This window comes from Parasteatoda tepidariorum, chromosome 3, assembly GCF_043381705.1.
Source record: "Parasteatoda tepidariorum isolate YZ-2023 chromosome 3, CAS_Ptep_4.0, whole genome shotgun sequence".
Classification (NCBI taxonomy): Eukaryota; Metazoa; Arthropoda; class Arachnida; order Araneae; family Theridiidae; genus Parasteatoda; species Parasteatoda tepidariorum.
The window spans coordinates 74,344,759-74,366,193 of NC_092206.1; the positions used below are offsets into that span (position 1 = coordinate 74,344,759).

The 21,435-nt window shown below is 25.2% G+C and overlaps 1 protein-coding gene across 4 annotated transcripts in view; it reads left to right on the forward strand.

The window, feature by feature from the left end:
* The window catches only part of LOC107445927 (rab GTPase-binding effector protein 1), a 46,025-nt gene extending 31,991 nt beyond the window's left edge, over positions 1-14,034 (forward strand). For 3 of the 4 annotated variants that reach the window (XM_043042067.2, XM_043042064.2, XM_043042066.2), the window contains exons 11-19: positions 328-549; positions 2,379-2,477; positions 3,565-3,603; positions 3,722-3,823; positions 6,123-6,312; positions 7,618-7,772; positions 10,139-10,255; positions 12,809-12,919; positions 13,763-14,034. In XM_043042067.2, coding sequence (XP_042898001.1) covers positions 328-549; positions 2,379-2,477; positions 3,565-3,603; positions 3,722-3,823; positions 6,123-6,312; positions 7,618-7,772; positions 10,139-10,255; positions 12,809-12,919; positions 13,763-13,930 — 1,203 coding nt within the window. In that variant the 3' untranslated portion in view covers positions 13,931-14,034. The remainder of the gene's footprint in view (positions 1-327; positions 550-2,378; positions 2,478-3,564; positions 3,604-3,721; positions 3,824-6,122; positions 6,313-7,617; positions 7,773-10,138; positions 10,256-12,808; positions 12,920-13,762) is intronic. The other variant, XM_043042065.2, reaches the window with a different exon arrangement.
* Positions 14,035-21,435: the final 7,401 nt, after the last annotated feature.

Here is a 21,435-nt window from a genome sequence, read left to right on the forward strand (position 1 = left end):
AAAATAATTTTATTCATATAACTTATAAAATTTTTTTTATTACACATCTACTATAGATAAAGAATTAATTTTTACATTTATGAAAACCATATAGCATGTGATTACAAAAAGTTGTTTTCATAAGTTTATAGATTATCACTTTTTATTGTAGATATTCTTAAATTGTAAGTTAAATGCAAAAATTTGAAAGTTTAGAGAAAACGAAGTGGAATTCGTAAATGTATTTTTGAAAACACACTTATCATACATCATCTAAACTAAATTCTGTGTTTAAAACTTTTTTTACTTATTTTTTCACTCTATTTATGAATCTTTTTCATATTTCAGTTGAAGAGAGCTCGTGAAAAGTCAGGGCAACCCTGCGAAATGTGTTCTAATTATGAATTGCAGCTACAGCAAGTGCAGAGACAGGAAGCCGAGCAGCGTAATAAAGCTACTTCAATTGAAATGACTCTAGAAGATTACAAAAAAGATCTGCTTAGAGAAAAAGAGTATAGGCAAGAAATGGAAGAAAAGTTTAATGAAGTCTCTAAAGAATGTGAAAAAAAGGTTTTTAGTTCCTTGTTTTTAATGAAGTTAAATTAAAGATTAAATGCTTGCATTTACCACAATTACAAAATTTAAAAGTGTTGATTTTTTTGAAGTGGATAAACTCTATAAAGTGTTTTTGCACCTTTTTTCTCCTGTGACCTCTAATAAGTAAACAAAAGAGAAGTGAATATTTTGCAACCCCTCTACCCAAACTTGTTTGCAAGAAAAATTGGAGAGAAATTTTTTATTTCTTTGTTACTTGGAACCACTTATGGATTCACTTGTAAAATCAAATTCAACCATCTCACTACATTATACGAACCACAAGGCAAGATTCAATCAGTAATACAAGAATAGTTTTTACTGTAATTTCTTCAAAATATATATTTTGTTTTAAGTCTGAGAAAATTATTTTTTTTAAATTTTATTTATATGTTAACAAATGTAAAAAAAATAAAATTTGGTATTAGTATAGGTTACAGTCACTAAATTGGAATAAGGTACTCACTTATTGTTTGAAACAAACTATCTTTGTTGTCTGTAGTATTGTCATTGATGACTGTTTGTGAGTTTACACACTTTCTTTAAAGTGCTTGACAGTTACCATAAAAGCCACTTTTGTTACAACCTATTTATTGGTTAGAGGGTCATGGAGGCTAAATCTTAATTCCGTGACCAGTAGCATGATATTGGCAATGCAATAGCATTGTGAACTAGTCGTATTATGGTACATGCTGGTACCATGATACGACTCCCCAGCAATCTAAAGCTGGGTAAACTTCAAGCTGCTATCAGGATTGAAAGAACCTCAGTCTTATGCAATGAGACATTAGTTTTAACAGTTCATCCATTTACCTGTGGGAAGAAAAAGTAGGGTGATAAATTATAGAAATGATTATCAGTCCAAATTGGGTAAGCACTTAACGTGCGATAAATGTTGATATATAGAGTTTTCACTGTGTATATTTTATTAACATTGTTTAAAGTGTTTATAGATATATGGCTTAAAAAACACAATTCAATTCTTATAAGTCAGTGTGTATTTGAATCATAAATTTTTGTGCATTAGCCACATCATTTGTTAATAATTGCTTATTCTTTCTTATTTTAATATCTCATGAAAACTGAAGTAGTTTAATCCTTCATTAAACTGTAGTAGTTTAATGAAGTAGTAAATTCGTTTAGAAGTGTTAAGACTAATTAGTTTTTAGATTAAAACCATTCAAGAACTTGCACATAAAACATTTTAGGTTGTTTTGAGAAGAAAAAAATTAATATTGGTATATAAAAATATTTCTTTCTTTTTTAAGTTAAAGTAATGATTTTGTTTTTCAAAATATCAAAGAATCAAGAGATGTAATTGAAGTTTATTTTTAAGGAACAAGTATGTGCTTACCACCTTAATTCCATTCCTGAGTTAAGGCTTGTCAACATTTCACTGACTAAATATAAATATGCAAACTTAAAAAAAATAACAGGTATCACAGTTCCTCTGCTATTGAATTTTTGTTTTGAGCATAAATTGTTTAACAGAATATGTTTATTTGGTCTTATGCTAAACATAGTTTTAAAACGATTTTATATTTAAAAAAAATAATGTGGATTTTAAATGTTGGATGTAGCAATTACTTAAAATATAAAAAACTTTCTTTCTTATCCCTTACTTTTGTAAAATAATCTGTAGTAATTTTAAATTATTTACGTTACTACTTTTCATGTATAATCTGTTTGCAGTACCTTTAAGCTTAAGTAAATTATTTTCTTGTCCTATTTAACTGATTATTTAATTATTTGTTTGATATTTTTTATTATTATTTTTTTTGATAAATTTTTATTGTTTATTTCAGGTTAGTGAGCTTTTTAAAATGCGGGACCAGTTCACAAAAAATTATAGTGACATCAAGATCCTGTATGACCAGTGCCATAAAGATCTAAATGAATTTCAAGTATGTTAACAATGTATTTTTTGTTTTTTTCTGTTACTTTTTATTGTAAAAAAACTGCAGTAAATTAGTTATAAATTTAGTGAATCTGGGCTATTTTAATTTTATGTATAAATTAGTCACCTTCAGCAACAAGTTGGTTTGCCCTTATCAACTTATTGTTTTTTAAGTCCATACTATCTTGTTGAATGGTAGTTTGGTAGTATTGATAATTTTTTTTAATGATAGTATTGATAGTTTTTTTTAACCAGTATTGCAGAGTTGTGCTATAACTTTTGATTGTTTGTTTCAGTACAACAATATTGTTTGGCTGATGTAATAACTGAAAAGAAGTTAAAAAAATTAACTTTTATTTAGTTTCAAATTTTGTTTCCATTGGCTTTTACATGAGTGTCGAATTGCAAACTTTGGATTCGCTTAAGTCATATGATTTTTAATTTTTTATAAGCTTTATGTTTTTCAAAATGTTTATTATCTTATTTCATTAAAAATTTTATAAAAAAATTTATTAGTTCTTAGGATTGATAAGACGGAAGTTATTGTGGTGTGTAGATAGTGTGATAGATTAGTTTACATTTAAACACTCTTTCTATTTACTTATAACACAATTTTTAAAAAAAATTTCTTTAGCTAAATATAAGGATAGCAACCATAAATTACAACAATAACAAAAAATGATTGTAATACTGCATTTATAAAAGTATTGTAAATAAATACAGGTATATATTGAATATAAATGATGAAAAGAAAGTTGGTTTAATTGATATTTGTATTTTTGCTAATAGTTATTTTGTTTAAGCTAAAATATTTAAATTTAAGTGGAATTTATAACAGATTTGTTTGATCCAATTTTTTAATTATTGCTATATATAGGAATATACATCAACTTTTTTTATTAGCATAAGTGTTCTATATTTTAAAGTTTGTTTGATGGACTTATGAATCATTTTCTTGTGGTCCAAGTGGTATTTTAATAATATTTGTCCAGCACACGGAAGTTTAAGTATCAATAACTTAAGTAGACTAAGTTGATATATAAAAAGCAGATTAGTTGTGAATTATTATTTGTTAATATTTGTTTTCAATTTAGACGGTGATAGTTTCTGAGAGAGATGCAGTTAAACGAGAAGTAAGTAGTAATTTATGTTTCGCTTTGTAATGAATTTTTTGTTGTTGAAACATTATGAAGAATTATTATTTAACTGTATATTATGTTTGAAAATACTTAAAGTGTTTTTCATGTTTAGCTTGAGAAAGTGAAAAATGAAAATGATGTCCTACTTGGAAAACATATAGCTAAAGCCCAACAAATGAGTAATGAAACTATAAATTTACCTAACACTATAGAGGTGAGTTTTTATTAATTATTAAAATAAATATGAAAGGTTTTGTGGGAAATAATATCATAAGTTCAATTATTTATAAATAAATATGATAAATAATATAAATGATAAGCTTAATTATTTATAATATTTTTTTTATGGATACATATTTAGAAACATAATTTATTGACAAAGCTTTTATTTTGGCTTTGACAATTTCTTGGACTGTTCTTTTTGTGATTTTCCTCATGATGAAATAAATTCCCAACATTTTAAAGTGTACTCTACATGATTTGGTTTTCATTGATTACTGAATAGTTCATATACTGATGACATAAGTGCTAATTTATGAATGCATTTCATATTTGGACAATTTTACATGGAAATTTCTTCTCAAGACACAACTTTTTCATTGTATAACAAGAGAAAGGTGAGTTTTGCAGCATTCAAAACAGCACTCTTTCTAACATTGCAAATGCTTAGTCAGTTAGTGTGACTCCAAGAGATTTTATTGATTTTTATGAGTCCATACTTTCATTTGCTAACTTTCTAAATAAACAGTATTAGGGGTGCAAATCGTGTAAGAGATGGCAATGGTTTCATATTTTAAGCGTACTAAAGATTATTATTGCTCTTCTTGTTTTGTTGATTACAAATAGCATTTAATAGATTGTGAAAAACAATGTGAAAATATTTCTGTATTATATAAATATTCTTTAAAGACAAAATTTTAAGTAAATTATTCCTAATTACTCCATTATTATTATTATTATTGCCTTTTTTTGGCTTGAAAATACATTTATCAACTCTTTCATTTCCTTATATAAATTTGTATTTAATTTGTATTTGTAAGATTTAAACTCTTTTGTACAGCTTTAAAAAAATTGACTATTTTAAATCTATAAAAAAAAAATTTTAATTCCAGGAAATTTTTTTTCTATTTTGAATTAAATTCTGAAGATGTTTGTGAAGAATATATTTATAACTTATTTGAGGAATTTTATCTCCAAAGAAACTTGTTTTGGCTTATCTTATTATCTTAAAAGGGGAAGAAGCACACTACAAGTAGTAAAACTACTGTAGTTGCTACTTTTTCCCATAGTTTATATTGTAGTGTGCTACTTTTTTTAAGTAAAGTAGTGTAGTGAGTTGTGTGATCCAAAAAAAGGAAAGTTTGCAGTGATTCCTGGGAACTACTTTTACAAACGCTACAAATTTTTTGAATTTGATAGGTGCAAATCATCACGGGTCCGTCAATGGATGCAATGAAAATGCGAGCTGAGCGTTAACAGTAACTACGTATTTAAAATCACGTATAATTAATATTTAAACTTGCTATTGAGGGAAATAAATAAATCACTTTGGTTACACTTTAACATGCAAATGTACACTCGGGAAACACTGATGTTATTTCAAAGGAAGGGAACAAATTTTTAATGCACTTAAATTTTTTAGAGGAAATAAAAGAATATTAAATAATTAAAAAATTTCAAGTACTATTTCATAATTTTGTATTTCTTAAATTCGTTGTTGAGAAAGGTATAAATAATTTAATATTAAATGAGTAAATAAATAATTTAATATTAAATGAGTAAATTTGAAGAAAAAAAATGATGTTTTGGAATAACAAACTGACTCATGTTAACATGAATAAATATTTTTTAATTATTCTTTTACACTTAATTTAAGTTCGCCTCCTTAAAGTAGTGAAGTAGTTACTACAATGCCAAAGTAGGTTGCCACTACATTTAAAAAAAATAGTTTTAGTTGTAGTAGTTGTTATATTTGTAACAAAGTAGTTGTAGTAAACTACAAAAATAATGTAGTTTTTCTGACCACTGATCTTATTCTTATTTTTTGTAACTTTCTGGTGTAAATCAGCATTGCTCCATAAATCATCATTGCTTCTGGTGTAAATCAGCAATCCATAGAATAACGTTTGCAATGTTTAGAAACAGAATGTTTTGGCTCTCCAGTAAAAATTCTGAAATTGACTTAAACTAATTCTATCCTTTAGGGCAACTTATTCGTATATTGAATTAATAACAGTTAACAACATGTTAATCATCAATAAAAATTTGCCATGCATCAGTGCATTCTTAAATTCTTATTTATGAAATTGTCGTTTCTTTAATTCTGAATTACTAAAAAGGAGATAATTTATTTCTACCAAAAATTTTTAAAAGATGCAAAATAAACAGACGTTTAATAGTTAAATAAATTTTAATTGTTTTTATAGATGATTAAATTGGGAGTTCATTGTATTTAGGACTGGTATATAATGTTGTGTATTGTTAGTTGTTTGACAATGTAATGTTTTATGCAGGACTTACAGTTTTATGTCTTGCAAAAAAGAGAAGAGCTTATTGAAATAAAAACAGCTAAAGAAAATATGGAAGAAGCCTTGAAGGGAGACATTCAGATGCTGAAAAACCAACTTATGTCTGAACAAACAGCAAAAGAAAGCCTAGAAGATACATATACTCAAGAACTAGATAGCCTCAGGGAACAATTAGGTACTTTACTCTTCTTTTTTTTAAAACTAATTTATCTTATTACTTAATTTTAAAATTTACATTTTAAATCAAAATACATTAATAAATAAAAAAAAAAGTGTTTTAAATAAACTTTTAATTTTTATAACTCAAAATTAGAAAATGTTTAAGTAGACATGATGTGTATAAGAAAATGATTTATCAGTTATAATAGAAAATTGAAAGGTATTAAAGTGATGTAGAAGCTAGCCACTCTTTTTCATATTAATACTCAGAGATGATTGTGCTCCGGAAAAATTCCAGATTTTTCGGTAAACGCGATCCGGAAGTTTCCGGAAATCCGAGGTGCAGAAATGTCAAGACATAATTGATCACATTTATGTATTAAAAAAATTTTATGTTTCATTTAAAAATATTAGAACTTGAATTTATATTTGGCATATCTTTCATTTGTGAAATTTTTTTCTAGTAGAATAATTAATGTGATTAGAGATAAAATTAAACTTATGCATAATTATTCATATAAATTATGCTGCATATAATTTATTTAGAATTTCATGTTTTGAAAATATCAATGATTTAAATTTATACAGACATTAATTTTTTCCAATANATTTGTAAAAATTTTTTCTAGTAGAATAATAAATGTGATTAGAGATAAAAGTAAACTTATGCATAATTATTCATATAAATTATGCTGCATATAATTTATTTAGAATTTCATGTTTTGAAAATATCAATGATTTAAATTTATACAGACATTAATTTTTTCCAATAATGATTTTATTGGAGAAATTTTTAGGATTTTTGAGTTGGGCTCACAATCACCCCTGAATACTGATCCTTAGTACTTTTTACAAATAGGTATTTTAGAATTTTCCAGAATTTATACTTAATAACTGCACAATACACAGAAATATGTTATTTCCTGTTTGAAAATTTTAAGCTTTTTCCTTGAAAACATTCTCCTGAACAATTGGAGTTTAAAGCTTACCATTATATTGACTCAAACCCTTTAATTTTCTGGTGAAACAAATTCTGTCAAGAAAATTAATCAGTTTAATGAAAAGTGCACAGAAGAAAAATCTTTTCGAGTATGCCATATATTTTAAACACTGAATTCATTTTGAAAATTGTAAAATGACATATTTATAAATTCAAAATTGTATGCATTTCTACTTAGTTAGTGCATATGTTATATTTGTTTAATAGCTAAGTATCACATTAAAATACTCATTTTTTCACTGCATTTTATGGATTCTCTTTTGATATATTTTTCATGTAAATGTATTTTTATCATTTTTGTAATGTAATTTTGCCTGATAGGTATTTTAGAAAGTGTTAAACAAGAATTACAAGTTCAGCAAAATAAAAATATTGAACTAGATAAACAACTATCTTCAGTATTAGAAAGTTGCCAGCAGAAAGAAGAAATAATATCACAATTTCAAGCTCAATTAGATGAATTAAACACTGCTAAGGTTTGTATATATATTATTCTTGTGTATTTAGACTATACTTTATTAATGCTTTTAATTTTAGTGACTCATGCCGTATAGTGAAAGTAGGATACATAGAAATGTTGTGACATTTAGTTTTAGTATGGTTGTTCGTTTAAGGTATGGAGTGTAATATGAGATCAAACTTAATTTAGTTTATTAAAAAATTATTTCTATCTATTAAAACTTCAGTGCATTTTATTTTAAATATGAAAGTTTTATAATTTCAATTATTAATTAAGAGCTGAGCTGTATGCCCATTCTTGGTACTAAATAAAAAATTATAAATGTAAATAATTGTTTTTTAATTCTTTACATCAATGAAACCTTTTTAAAGCTGATCACTAAACAGTGACACCACAACAGAAAGTGCAACTAATAATTGTTAAAATTTTTTTTTACCATCACTTGATTCTTTGGTTGGATCATCTTGGTTGGACGAAATTTACTTTTTGATTACGACATTAAAAAAATCATATTGAATTGCATAGCTGATGTTTTTCTCTGTTTAATTATTATTTATTAATAATAAAAAAAAATAGTTATGACTAAGACTGCTTTTAATAATATATAAAAGTCTATATTTATTAATCTGAAATTATAATTTTAAATAAGAGCTTAGTTTTTTTTCCTGTATAGTTAAATTAAAATGAGAATTTGTGAAAATAAATCCTCTTTTTAATTTATTATGTGAATAAAAATATGCTGTTCAATACCATTGTCTGCATTTTGTCAGCGTTGTTAGTATTATCAGAAAAATATAACTGAACAAATATTTAAATTCAGAATGAAGTTTTCCATTGCTTCAGGTGCAATAAAAATTTATGGTTTTGATTTTTCAAAACTAATTTAGAAAATTAGTTTTGAATAATTATTCCATATATAAAAGCCAATAAAACTTAAACTAGCTAGTGTCACGAGTTTTATTATTACATACCTATTTAAAGGAGCTTTTCTGAAGTGATGTTTTTTAAATAACCATAATTCAGTATAAAAACATCAGTGCTAAATTTCAAGGAAAATTTAATAAAACATTTAGTGAAGTTTGTATGTGCAAACTTATAAAATTCAAACAAATTTTTAATATTGATATTTCTAATTATAATAATTATAAGGGAAATATTAATCTATGGAAATCTTAATTTTTTAAAACAAAATATCCTGCAACCATTTCTCTAAAAATCAAGCTCATCATAAATAAGAAATAATCATTTAAATTCTGATTAAAAAACAATTTAGAAGTAAATATTTAGTATTTTGAGTTCTATTTAAACGTTCTGTTCAGGAGTTTTTATTTTTTTCATGAAATAAATGTACTATGAGAATTTTGATTTATCTATATTAAATCTTTATTAGAACAAACATACAAATAAAAGTTTTTGTGAATTATGGACATTTTTAGGGGTTCATCTTCATTTTTCTTATTGTAAATGTATTAACCCAATGAGTTAAAATATAAACATTTAACTTAGATGAATACTTGTAAAAAGTAGCAATTATAAATATATTTATTTCACAGTTTCTACTTTAGCTAAGTGTTAGTTTTTTATGCTTCCTGTATTTTAGTTTACCAAAAACTGTACCTCTTTCTTTTGAGCTGATCTATATTGCTAGGAGCTAGAGCACTCTGGAGCTGTGTTCTTTTTAAAGCTGAGTTCAGAACTCTAAATTTTTCTATGCTCCAGGGCTGAATCCCACTGCCGCTTTGAGACAGCATTAACCGTTAGCTAAGTTGCTGTAGAAAGACTATTCTCAGCATTAAAATGCATTAATAATGGTTTAAAATCAAAGAAGAAGGTGGATTAATTAGATTCAATTCTTTCCTTAGGGATGAACAAATGAATGAACTATGAATTAAAATTTTTTTTCTGTGTGAACTGATGATTATGTCATTATTTTTTAGTGCTTTATATACTAAAAATGTCATATTAAAATCTGAAACTCAAAAATTCACTTAAATACATATTAAAATGGGCAGAGCCTTAGTCGAGTACACTATAATCTGGGAGCAAAGCTTATCTTATTTTCTGGAAGCAGAGCTGAAACTGAAGCAATGAAAATTTTTCATCTCTGGGTTACTGCTAAATTTACTTATTTTTTCATGTTGTACGTCATACGGAATATTTAATTTCCTATTCAAAAATTGAGGAGACTTTTTTAAAATCAAATATGAACTTTTATTTTATAGTGTGATTTATAAATTGTCTACTTGACATGTGTGTAATCAACACAACGAGGTTTTACTTTTGTAACTTACTGAATGAGTCCCTCCCTTGCTTGTGTGGCTTTTTATTTTTTCTAGTATTTAAGTAAAATGACTTTTAGGCAAGTAACTGTTTATTTCTCAGTCAAAAACAGAGGAAGAAATGCGTGAATTGAAGTCCAAAGTTCAGAGTCTTCAATCAGATTTAGACACCAGTGAAGGAGTTCAGAAAGACTTTGTAAAGCTTTCACAAACGCTGCAGGCAAGTAACATTTACACATAATGGATGGGTGTCATTCAATCAAATATGTGCATGCATATGCATGTCTTTCACTTTCTTCCCTTCTCTTCATTGTCTATTAATTTTCCCTGATCACATGCAAGATGGATCACTGCTAATAACCAGCATACTGTTTTTCTTTGTTTCTGTACTCTTATTAACTATTATTTTAAATATAATATTTTAAGCAATTCTGAGTTATTTGCTATTTCTTTTATGGTTTCTGATTGTGGTTGGAATGTAAGAAGGTTAGATGAACTCTGAAAATTCAATATATTATACTACTTTAGCATGCAATACAACTCTTTCAATTTTGTGTTTCATTGGATTGTTAGATAGTAATTGATGTGTATATGTTACTCTTAATGTATAAAACAATTCATATACATAATAATGTGTGTTTGTAATCTACGTACTTGTATATGAACCATTCTTTACAGTGACATGAATAATGTGTAGCCATGTGAATTCATAATAAATTAAGTTGTTGATTAAGGTAATGAAATTTTTTTCAGCTTTAAATCTTCTGGTTCTGTGCAATCTTCTTTTGCATAATAGGTGAAGCAAAGTGCTAATTTGATAAATCCACCCTATCATTGCAATTATCTGTTTATTGTATAAAATTATTACTCAGATATTATTCATACTAACTTATAACTTACTTTGTATATTGGAAGACTGAAAAATTTATTAAATTCACTAACTTTATAAATTATTAATTATGAATTACAGCTATTTAAAATGGCAAGTTTTTAAAAATTTTAAACAAATTATTACATGTACTGTTTTAGTTCCTATAAGCAGTTTCATTTTAAAATTGTGTACTGTGACTATTTTGTATTATTTTTGAAAAAAAAAAAAATTCCAATTTTTTAGTAATGCCAATTTTTATTTTATAAGGCATGTTTGTAATTTGTGTAAATACGTAAAGGAATAGTTTTTGCTTTTCTTTCTTCATTAGATTTTATTATTATTATACTTTTAATATTGCTAATCTAGTTATGGCTAATTCTCAGGGGAAATTTTTATTACCTATAGTTAAGTTTTTGCCTTGGCTCTTACCAGGCTTATCAGCGGCTACCTTAAGTCCCTTTCTTTCGAGGGTAGTGTTAAAATCTTCCCAAACTGCCCCAGGTGCCACAACATGCAGGCTTCTCCCCAACATATCCTGGACTGTCTTGGTCTGGACAAAAGGGACATTCTAAATAACCCACTTTTGGTGGCCGACTTCCTCCGGGTCATGAATTTCGTGGACATTGTTTAGCCCTGCTAATTTTGGGGATAAGGAAGAAGAGGAAGTTTTTGCCTACATATTTTGTCTCTAATATGTTGGAAGAAATAGTACAGGAATAATTTTTCATTAATATATTTTAGAATTTAGTCATTTAAAGTTTTTTTAGCTTGGTAGTTTCAAAGTTAGTAGATTGCCTGACCAAATTATTTTTTATTTAATAAAAATTTAATTTATTATTTTTTGCTTGTGGATTTTATTTGCTATAATAATTTTTATCTATAAATATGGGAAGTTATGTATTTTTTTATGTTTTAGATCATGCAGAGGTTTTTCTCTTCTAATGTTTACTAATTACATTTAATATGTTTCAAATTGTTTTTGTGAAAAAGTTCAACTCTTTTAAGAGGGCCAACATTTTAGATGGTTATTTATAAAATTATGGTTTTATTCCTCCTCCCAAGCTTTCTTAGTACTAGTAAGATATTTTACCATTCTATTTTTTTTTATTCATACTTTTATAAAAGAAAATCTTTCAAACATTATATATTTATTTACATATTCTGGTTAAATATGGATAATTTAATCCCAATATTGTTCCACCTTTTCCTGATTTCTTCTTTTTTGTTAAAATTAGTTTACAAATTTTTTTTCTTCTTTACTTTGAGTATGTGTAGATCACTACAGATCGCTCAGCAGGGGTGGACATTATTGCTTAGTTAATTTCTCTGCAGTTAAATTTTACATTGAATTTAATCTAATTAATATTTCTATTTATAACTTTAGTCCACCCCACTTTTTACTAGTTCTTCACTAATGACTATTGGCAATGAACTTCTATTTATTCTTGATGATTAAAAGACACTACACTGCCTTTATTTAGGTGGTGTTTTTAGTCTCCCTTTCTCCAGATCACACTCCCCAACCACCCAACCATGTATAAACTTTCTGATATTTGAAACTGCTGGTCATGTTACATTAGATTTGCTTGTGACACAATCAGAGAAAGTGCAGTTGGATAAGACATTCAGTCTTTAGTAAGGGGAATGAAACCTTGATTGAGCCACGGTACATGTAGGCTAAACACCAATTAGATGGCTGTATAAATTAGTAAAAATATAAAAAATTTAAATGCTTTTATTTATTTACACAAATATATTTTTCTTTTGTTTCTTGTACTACAACATAATATCGGACTGGAAAAAATATTTTTCTTTTTCAACAAATGTTACTATTTTTTAAAAAAAATGATTAAAATGAAATTTTTGTAATATTTGTTTCTCATTCTTTTTTAACTTCTACAGATGGAGTTAGAAAAAATAAGACAGTCTGATAGTGAAGTTAGGTGGCAACATGATGAAGATGTATCCGAGTGTAATACTTGCAAGAAAATTTTTCAAGGTCGCAAAGAAAAAGTAAGTTAAGTCAGTTTCGGAGTTAGTACTTTTTATAATTTGTAAATTTATTTTTCTCTCTCCAAAATGTAAATACTACAAAACTCATTTAAGAAGTTTTTCATGAGGAAGAAAGTGAAAACTTCTCATACAGTATAACTTCTTAAGGGGTAATCTAACATTATTTTTTACAAAATCATAAATGTATATTATAAGTTTGATATACAGAAGTTTTTGTTTACATTGTAATATTATTTGTTTAATCATTGTATCTGTTTACATATTGAGTTATCCATTTTATAAATTAATTAACATTACTAAGAGAATTAAACATTAATCAAGATACTTAATTTATTAATTTCTTTATTTAACTTACTAAAATCTTGCTTACAAAGCTTACTCCAATGATAATAAAATTTCTGTTAATTGCTAGTGGCAAATTTAATTTATTTCTGGATATAGTTTTTTTAAAAATTTTTTTGGAAGCAAACAATACATTGTTGGTTGACTCGTGGTTATAACTTCTAAAATTAACTACCAAGATTAACATAAATTGTTTTAATTTTGAGCATAGAATTAAGGTTAAATTTTAGGAATTTTGTTCTTCTTTTTGGGTGCTTTAATAGTATTAAAATAGCATTTTCAATTTTTGCTTCTTTTGAAAACCATCACAAAAAACAAAATTTAATATGTTTGAACTCTTTTTTTTTATTTTTAATTTTATTTGCATGTCTTGATTTTAATTAAGATTTGAGCTTAGATAATTGTCTGATTATTTTTAATGTATTTTTCATTGTCTATTTATTTGGTGCTTATTTAGAAAACATTTTAACATTTAATGATAGAAGAATTCTTTTTCTCTAGATTCATTGCAACCATTGTGGTAAAATATTCTGTGTTGAATGTCTAAGCAAAACTGTGAATAGTGGACCTAAAGGACGGCAGTTTAAAGTGTGTAATGTGTGCCATACTTTATTAGATCACCAGACTGCTCCTTATTTTAGTAGTGAACTCCCACTGACTCCAAGTTAAGTGCTATGAAATTTTCATTTTTTAGACCAATATGGATTGCTTTTTTTCCAATTTTGTGTGAAATTTGAAGGAAATAACAGATCTGCAAATGCTATGCATTTGTATATTCGCACTGCAAGTACAAGTACCTTCGTTGCATAGGAATGCCAACTACCACATGTATTCTTTATTTTTCGCAAATTTTAGTTCTGAATACAGGGAGCTTCTAAAAATTACCAAAGATCGCAAAATCCCAGTATTTTTTAGGAAAGCATCTTAATTTCTTGATATTTTTATTTACGTATTTTTTATTTTTAAAATACCCCTTTTTTCAGTTTTGAAGAAAAATTTATTTGCTCTGTTTTAAATGCAAAATAATCTTTTCCAATATTATTCTAAGTAAAGATATAATTAAATGTAGTAAGGATTATTTTAATATTTGAATGAAAAAAAAGCAATTTACTGAATATCAATTAAAACATTTCATTTGGCTATGTTAAGTTATGCTATAAATTTATGCCATGTCTTCAGAAAACTAACTGCATATCTATAAAAAAAGTAACTATGATTAGGAAAAAAAAACTTCATTACTATGAAAAGGTTACTCCAATAACTGCATTTTTGGAAAGTATGGCTCCTATACAACAGAAAAGTAACTTCATTACTATTAAAAAATAACTCTATTACTTTGGAAAAGTAAGTCTATTGTTATGAAAAGTAACATCATTACGCTGAAATATCATTGCAACTAGTTGGCATCCCTTAATACATGTGAAAGAAAAGTGCTATGTTATGATTTGATTATAGCCTATTCTGAGCACTAGCCTGGACTAGAGCTTTAGTTGAAAAAAATAAAGTAAAGCCTGCTGTATAATATCACGAATTCTGACTGTGATGATAAAAGTATTTATCTTCTTCCTTGTCTGTGAATGTTGTTGAAATGTCTTACTAGTCCAAAAGAAAGAACACTGTGTATATAATTGCTTTGTTCTGAAAATTGCTACTGATAGTTATTTAGTTTTGATAGAATATCTTTTAAAATTGCTATTTAAATTATTTAGATTTCTCTCTCTATCTCTCTGGTATTTTCTTTATAAATAAAAAAATTATAAGATTGCTTATTTGAATTTGAATCTAACATTTCATTTTATATCACTCTGAATAATTAAGTAAATCTTGTGAAAGTATTCTTCCTTACTGGATGAACAAAGATATATCTGTTCTGACTATTAATTTGGAAAATTTCAAAATTACAGTAGAATCTTGACATTTGGTGATCTAATCTTAGAACTTATTAAATTGAAAGATTTGCAAGTTACTTCAGTTGTGGAATATAATTATTACTCTGAGAAAGTTTTTATCAAATTAAAAGTAAATTTGATAGCTGAAACTTGAATGTACCAATAAAATTTTTTTTTAATGTTTCTTATATAAGTTGTGTGTAGGTATTCAAATCAAAACAAAAAAATATATGTTGTTTAATTTTAGATATCTGATATATATTAATTGAAATATTACATTAAAATAAATATTAGGTAGATATGGAGTTTGGAAATAACTAAATTCATAAATTTTTTTATTGATTACTTAAATCTTTACAGGATACTCCTATTATGTATAATTTCATATTGTGCTTAATGTAAGCTTTAAGTTAAAAGTTTATTTGATACAATTATGTCTCTGAGCAAAATTGGGTTCTAATTTCTCTGTTGCACACTATTTTCTTTATATAAAAGCAATACTTCATACAAAACAGGCTTTACTATGAAGTATAAAGCCTGCTTTTATTGCTGGAGTAAACTTTCTAAACATTTAATTAAAACAAATTGCAAATAAGCTGAGAGAATTAATGTTAAAAACTTTTAATATCTAAATTTGCACCTAAATATTTGTGTTAAGGTTATCTAATATTAAAATTTGAATTGCATAAATGAGTCAAAATTATAATTAAGATAGTTTTTTTCTTCTTAAAAATTAAGTTATCTCTAAAACAATTGAGCTCTAATTTTTCTACTTTAAATTTTAGATTTGTTTAGCATGATATACATAGGTTAAAAGTAAAAGCCATAAAGTAGTGAAACTATTTTTAGTAAAATTTTCAAGTGTTTTATATCAGGTCACGAAGGTCATGAACACATATGATAGGGATTTATGAATATATTTAAGTTTTAAAACTTAACTTTTGTCTTTGGAGAGATTACACTCGTTACAAAAAGACTTAAAATGATGTCAAAAAAATAGCAAAATTCTGAAATATTTTAAAATCTTATATGACTTTGAAACATCATTAAAAGTAAAGCAAACTTTTAAAATATTAAAAAAAGCATACCCAGTCCTGAAATATGTGTATTACTGAAATAATTTTAAAATAGCACTAGTGAGTTTCTGAACGCTAACATATTGGTGCTATTTTAAATTCATTCCAGAAATGCAAATAACTTAAAACTGTAATCACTTTTTAATGAAAGCAGTTATTTATTCATTTTATTTTTTAAATCACATACTTATTACATAATTATATAAGATTCCTAATGTTTTTATCTTTTAAAAACTCAGTACCAGAAACTTCGGTATTTATCTGCGACTCCATGGAAATATTATAAGATTAATCTGAAGAGCCTGTGATTAGAAATTTGTATTCACTAATTTTTGTCTACAAGGCAAAAATCAATCAGCAGGACTCACTGTGGTGCCACATTAATTCTGCTAATGGAATTAGAAATAAAAGGTTCTGCGGAACGTTTGGCAATTTTTAACAAAATTTGTACTAATCATTTCAATAAATTAGAATGAACGAGGAAGTTAAAATATTGAAATGAAACTTCGTGCATTTTATTATGCTTTGTAAATATAATTAACTCTTTTTAATTGTCAGTAACTTATATGGTCAATTATTGTACTAATGAATTATGTCAATTATTGTCCTTATGAATTAGTTAATTTATCTTTTTTAAAACTTTTGAAATATTTTTGGATACTAACAGAAACATAAAGAAGTCAAGCACAAATGTTTGGAATCTACTGTATTTTTTATAATTATTATTTCAAAAAGTAATATCAATAAGGGTATATCGTATTTTCAACTTTTTAATATCTATTTTTAAAAAAATTTTTATTTCTTCATCAATTATGACAAAAAAAAGAGATGTACAGGATTTATTTGTACCTTTATGATTGATTTTGTTGCACAAATAATTGTAGTAAAAAGGATTATTTTTAAAAGTTTGTAAAATAATTGTTTATATTTTGATGAACATAATAATTTTCTGGGGATTTAATTATTATATTTTTACTCTGCTATTACATAAAATAATCATTTGATTCTCTAGTAATTTTATAAATTATTGCTATTTATCCAAGTTATTATTTACTCTTATAATTTTTAAACTATTTTTCCTTTAAAGCAAAGCTTACTTATTTACAAATTTTGGTAAAATTTTTTATATATTGTTAGCACATAATTAATTTATGTATTTAAGTACATGTATTATGTATTAAGTTATGTATTTATGTATTTTGTTTATAGGAAAATAACTAAATATTTGTTTAAAATTTGTAATATTTTATTTAAAAAAAATTAATGTTTCAATTGTTTTGATAAGATATAGATTTTTGGTTATGTGTTAAAAATTCTTCAAAATTTCAATTAAAAAGGTGTTTAGATGTTCTTCAGTTATATTGTTTAGAACTTTAAGACCAAGACAATGATTCAAATAAGTAATGATGAGAGTTAACACACACGCCAAGAAGTTACTTTTATCATCCTTTTACAGGACATTCAAGAGTACTTCTCAAGAAACTATATTATTATTATATTATACTTACTATTATATTATATTAACTATTTCTAATTTTAATTTGACTGATACTAAATACTCAATACTTATGCATAAAACCTTTCAATTCAAGATTACTAACACTTTAATGACATTCTCATTGAATATTGGAATAATGGATTACATTAAATAACAAACTTATGGGAAAAATTATCAGCATTACGATTTAGACTATTTCATTTTGTAAGAAAATGGTTGCAAAAATATCTCCTTACAAAAGAAAGAATGCCTGAAAAATAATGTTAAGTATGGATAAATAAGTTCAAAAGTATTTTTTTCAATCCATCTATTCTCTGTTAAAATTTACAACACTAATTGAGAAATTCATCAAATCCCTAGAACACTTTTTCTAAAAATTTTTCACAAAGTAAATATAAGTATCGAGTGTTGTTATTTGTTTAGGATATTGTCAACTAATCATCAAATTGAAAATTTACCTCTTGCTTTTCTTTTTAAGCATTTGGAAATCTGAAAAGTTTATTGGTGTTACATTTGCTCAGTTAACTACATGGATGTTCAAAATTGACCCGTTTTATTTGAAATAAAATTCTTGATACATTTGTGGAAAATTTTGGCAAATAGTTTTTGTTAATTCTTGTCACTTAACTCTTAACAGGATTATAAATTTTTTCTCAAAATATTACCTTGCAATAAATTTTAAACTTAGTTGTGGTCAGAGCTTAAAGTTTATATCTGTGTTATGATTCCATCTTTTTAGAACTGTCCTCTAAATAATTGATGACAATAATTAATTTAATTTTAATTAATTAATGGCTGCCATTTGGTGCGTTACAATGAATGTATCAATCTTAATATTATAATCTGTATGATTTGTGTATTTCTTTTATTAGAATCCTGTCATTTGAATTCTTAAAGTGAATTTAGTAATTCTATATTTAAAATTTTCGACATTTAAAATGAAAAGAGTCCCCTGACATTCAATTTTGGATATTTACAAAATAATATCTCTAATTTATTGCTACTAAATTTTGTTTTATACTGCAAAAAAAATGTGGATATATTAATCTTTTATGTATGAAAACAATATAAATAATAAAAAAATGTAAAATCAAAACAATACAACATTAAAAAGAATTTTAGTAATGCCAACTTTGCTGGTAGCATCTGGTTTTTAGTTTTTGGCATTTTTTTTCTTGTTTAGTCTAATAAAAATGCATTTGATATAGTTTGAAATGTATTTAGAGTTATGTATTAATGTAAATGAATGTTAATTTAATTTGTGTTGTTTTGTGGTGAATTATTCCAGAAAGATTTTGTTTAATATATGCTCAAGTTTCTGTGTTCACTTGTAGAATTACTTTATAAGAAAGTTTTTTTTTTGTAAAATATTAGTTGATATTTTCAGACTTTAATTGTATTATAGTATCATCTCAACTTTTACTTTTATTTTTTTAAAAATCTTTAATGGAAAACTGTTCATTATTATTTATGAATATTTGTGGAAATTTAATTAGCTGTGTTTCAAATAAGTATTGCTAAAAAATATTATTTGTTCCGTAAAATTTATCAATATTGTTGTTTGCTTGCATGAACACAATTATCAATGTGATTTGATTTTCCTGAACGTTTCGGCGGAAGACTTTTCAGAATTAAGAGTGTATTGTAGATTGTTTTGCTAATATTAAACAGTGAGTAGTTCTATACCAAACTTTACTTTTGTGCATATAACAAAGGAAGCCTTTGCATTGTAATAAACAAATTTTTAAAAACTTTCTTATTTTTTTCAAAAATTAAAAAAAAAATAAAATAAATACCAATTTGACATTCTAGAGAAGAAAAAAATTATGAAATGTGTTTATCGCATTTTGCTCTAGTTGGTAAAATTTTCATTAATGATTGAAGTAGTTATTTAATAATTTTTATCAATTAATGTATAATAAATGATATTTGAAAAATAAGCCTTTTTTGTAACAATTGCTATGTCTATATGCTGCTGAGAAATTAATTTTAATAATTTGGCTTAAAAGGTTACACTTTAGAAATTCCTTAAATCTTTTTCCCCCTGCTTAGTTATTAATATTAGACTTTCTAATTAATAACGATTAAGGTGTTCAAACTTCGGTATCTTGTAATTGGGGAATTTAACATACTGATTCATTGATATAAATATTTCAGAAACCATTTAATGAAATCAGATTTTTTTTTCTTTCTGCAATTTTACATACTTTAACACAGGAATTTCTTGAAATTAGTTGTAGTATTAGTTGTCAGATTAAAATAAATTTAGTTTCCTTATAAATAACGACGTGGAACAAATTATGTTTGAATTAAAATGCATAATTCAATATTTTTACAAACTTTAATCCATTATTCTTTAAGTTCTTGTCATAAGTGTAATTAATAATTTTGTTTTAATGTTAAGATAATAAAAGTTATTTATTCCTTTTCATTTTAAATAGTAGTATTAAATCATAAAATTACTTGCATATTCATCTGCTTGATAGAATAATTAATAAACTGAAATCCGATGATGAATTTTTTATTTCTTTTTCTTTTTTTAAAAAAAATATAGTTTCCTATAATTTTTTTTTTTTTACTATTCCAGACAAGGCTATGAATTAAATGCAGTAATTTATATAGGAATCATATTGTTAAAAAAAATTATTTTATTATTTCTGGTGACTTTTTTTAATGGGAAGTCCAAGTGAAATGCATAAATAGTTCTAATTCAAAATTTACATTAATTATTTAAAAAAAATTTTTTAAAATGTTTAAAATCTGTATAATTTTAGAAATTCAATACATACTGAAAACTTTAATTATATTTACTTAATGTATTGAATATATGTAAATTTTTTTTAAAAAATTTACCTAATTTTGCTCATAAGTTTTCCTTCCTTTTAATTATCATGGACAACTAAATTTATTAGCAATTATCCCTTATCCTTTAGCTAGATTATTTTTTTTTGTTAATGTTATTTCCTTTTTAATTTTAAGCCAGTAAAGGAATCCGTTTCTAATTTTAAGTTATAGGTATTATTTCTTTTTAAGTGCTCAGAAATCTAAATTATGTGTGTGCTTTGCTGTTGAATGTTGCAGCTAGGCACGGCAAATACTTTGTAAACTTTGCAGTTTCAAAATTTTTAGGTGTGAATGTATCATCACATAGACAAGTATTTAAGCGTTATTTAAGCATTGAGCATTGTAATTGGCGTTAGTATATCCTTTTTTTAAAAATTGTTATTAATCTGAGTTATTTTTTGGGTTAGTAACTTATTTAGCTGAAGCTTAATAATCTGATGAAAATGTCCAACATTCCAGAGTTGTCAGTAATAACAACTTAAAAATAAATTTTTCATAACTAAGTTTAAAAGTTCAAATTAAATATATTGTTGTGTCTATATTCATGTTTATTACTAGCTAAATTGAAACTATATTATTAATAAAATTGAAACTATATTATTGACTGAATTGAAACTATATTATAAACTAAATTGAAACTTAATTATGTTTCATGCTTTTTGTTTGCATTTATCAAAATATTTATTGTCATGTTTATATTGAAATTGAGCTTTTTGAACAAATGTAAATTTGATTATGAAGCTGTTAGGAAGGGGGGGAAATTCGATGTCTTATATTTTCTGTATCATTTTCCTGTATGAATTGTATGTATCATATGTAAAATAAAAACTTTTCCTATTGTTAGTCATTTTATTTCTTTAAATCTTG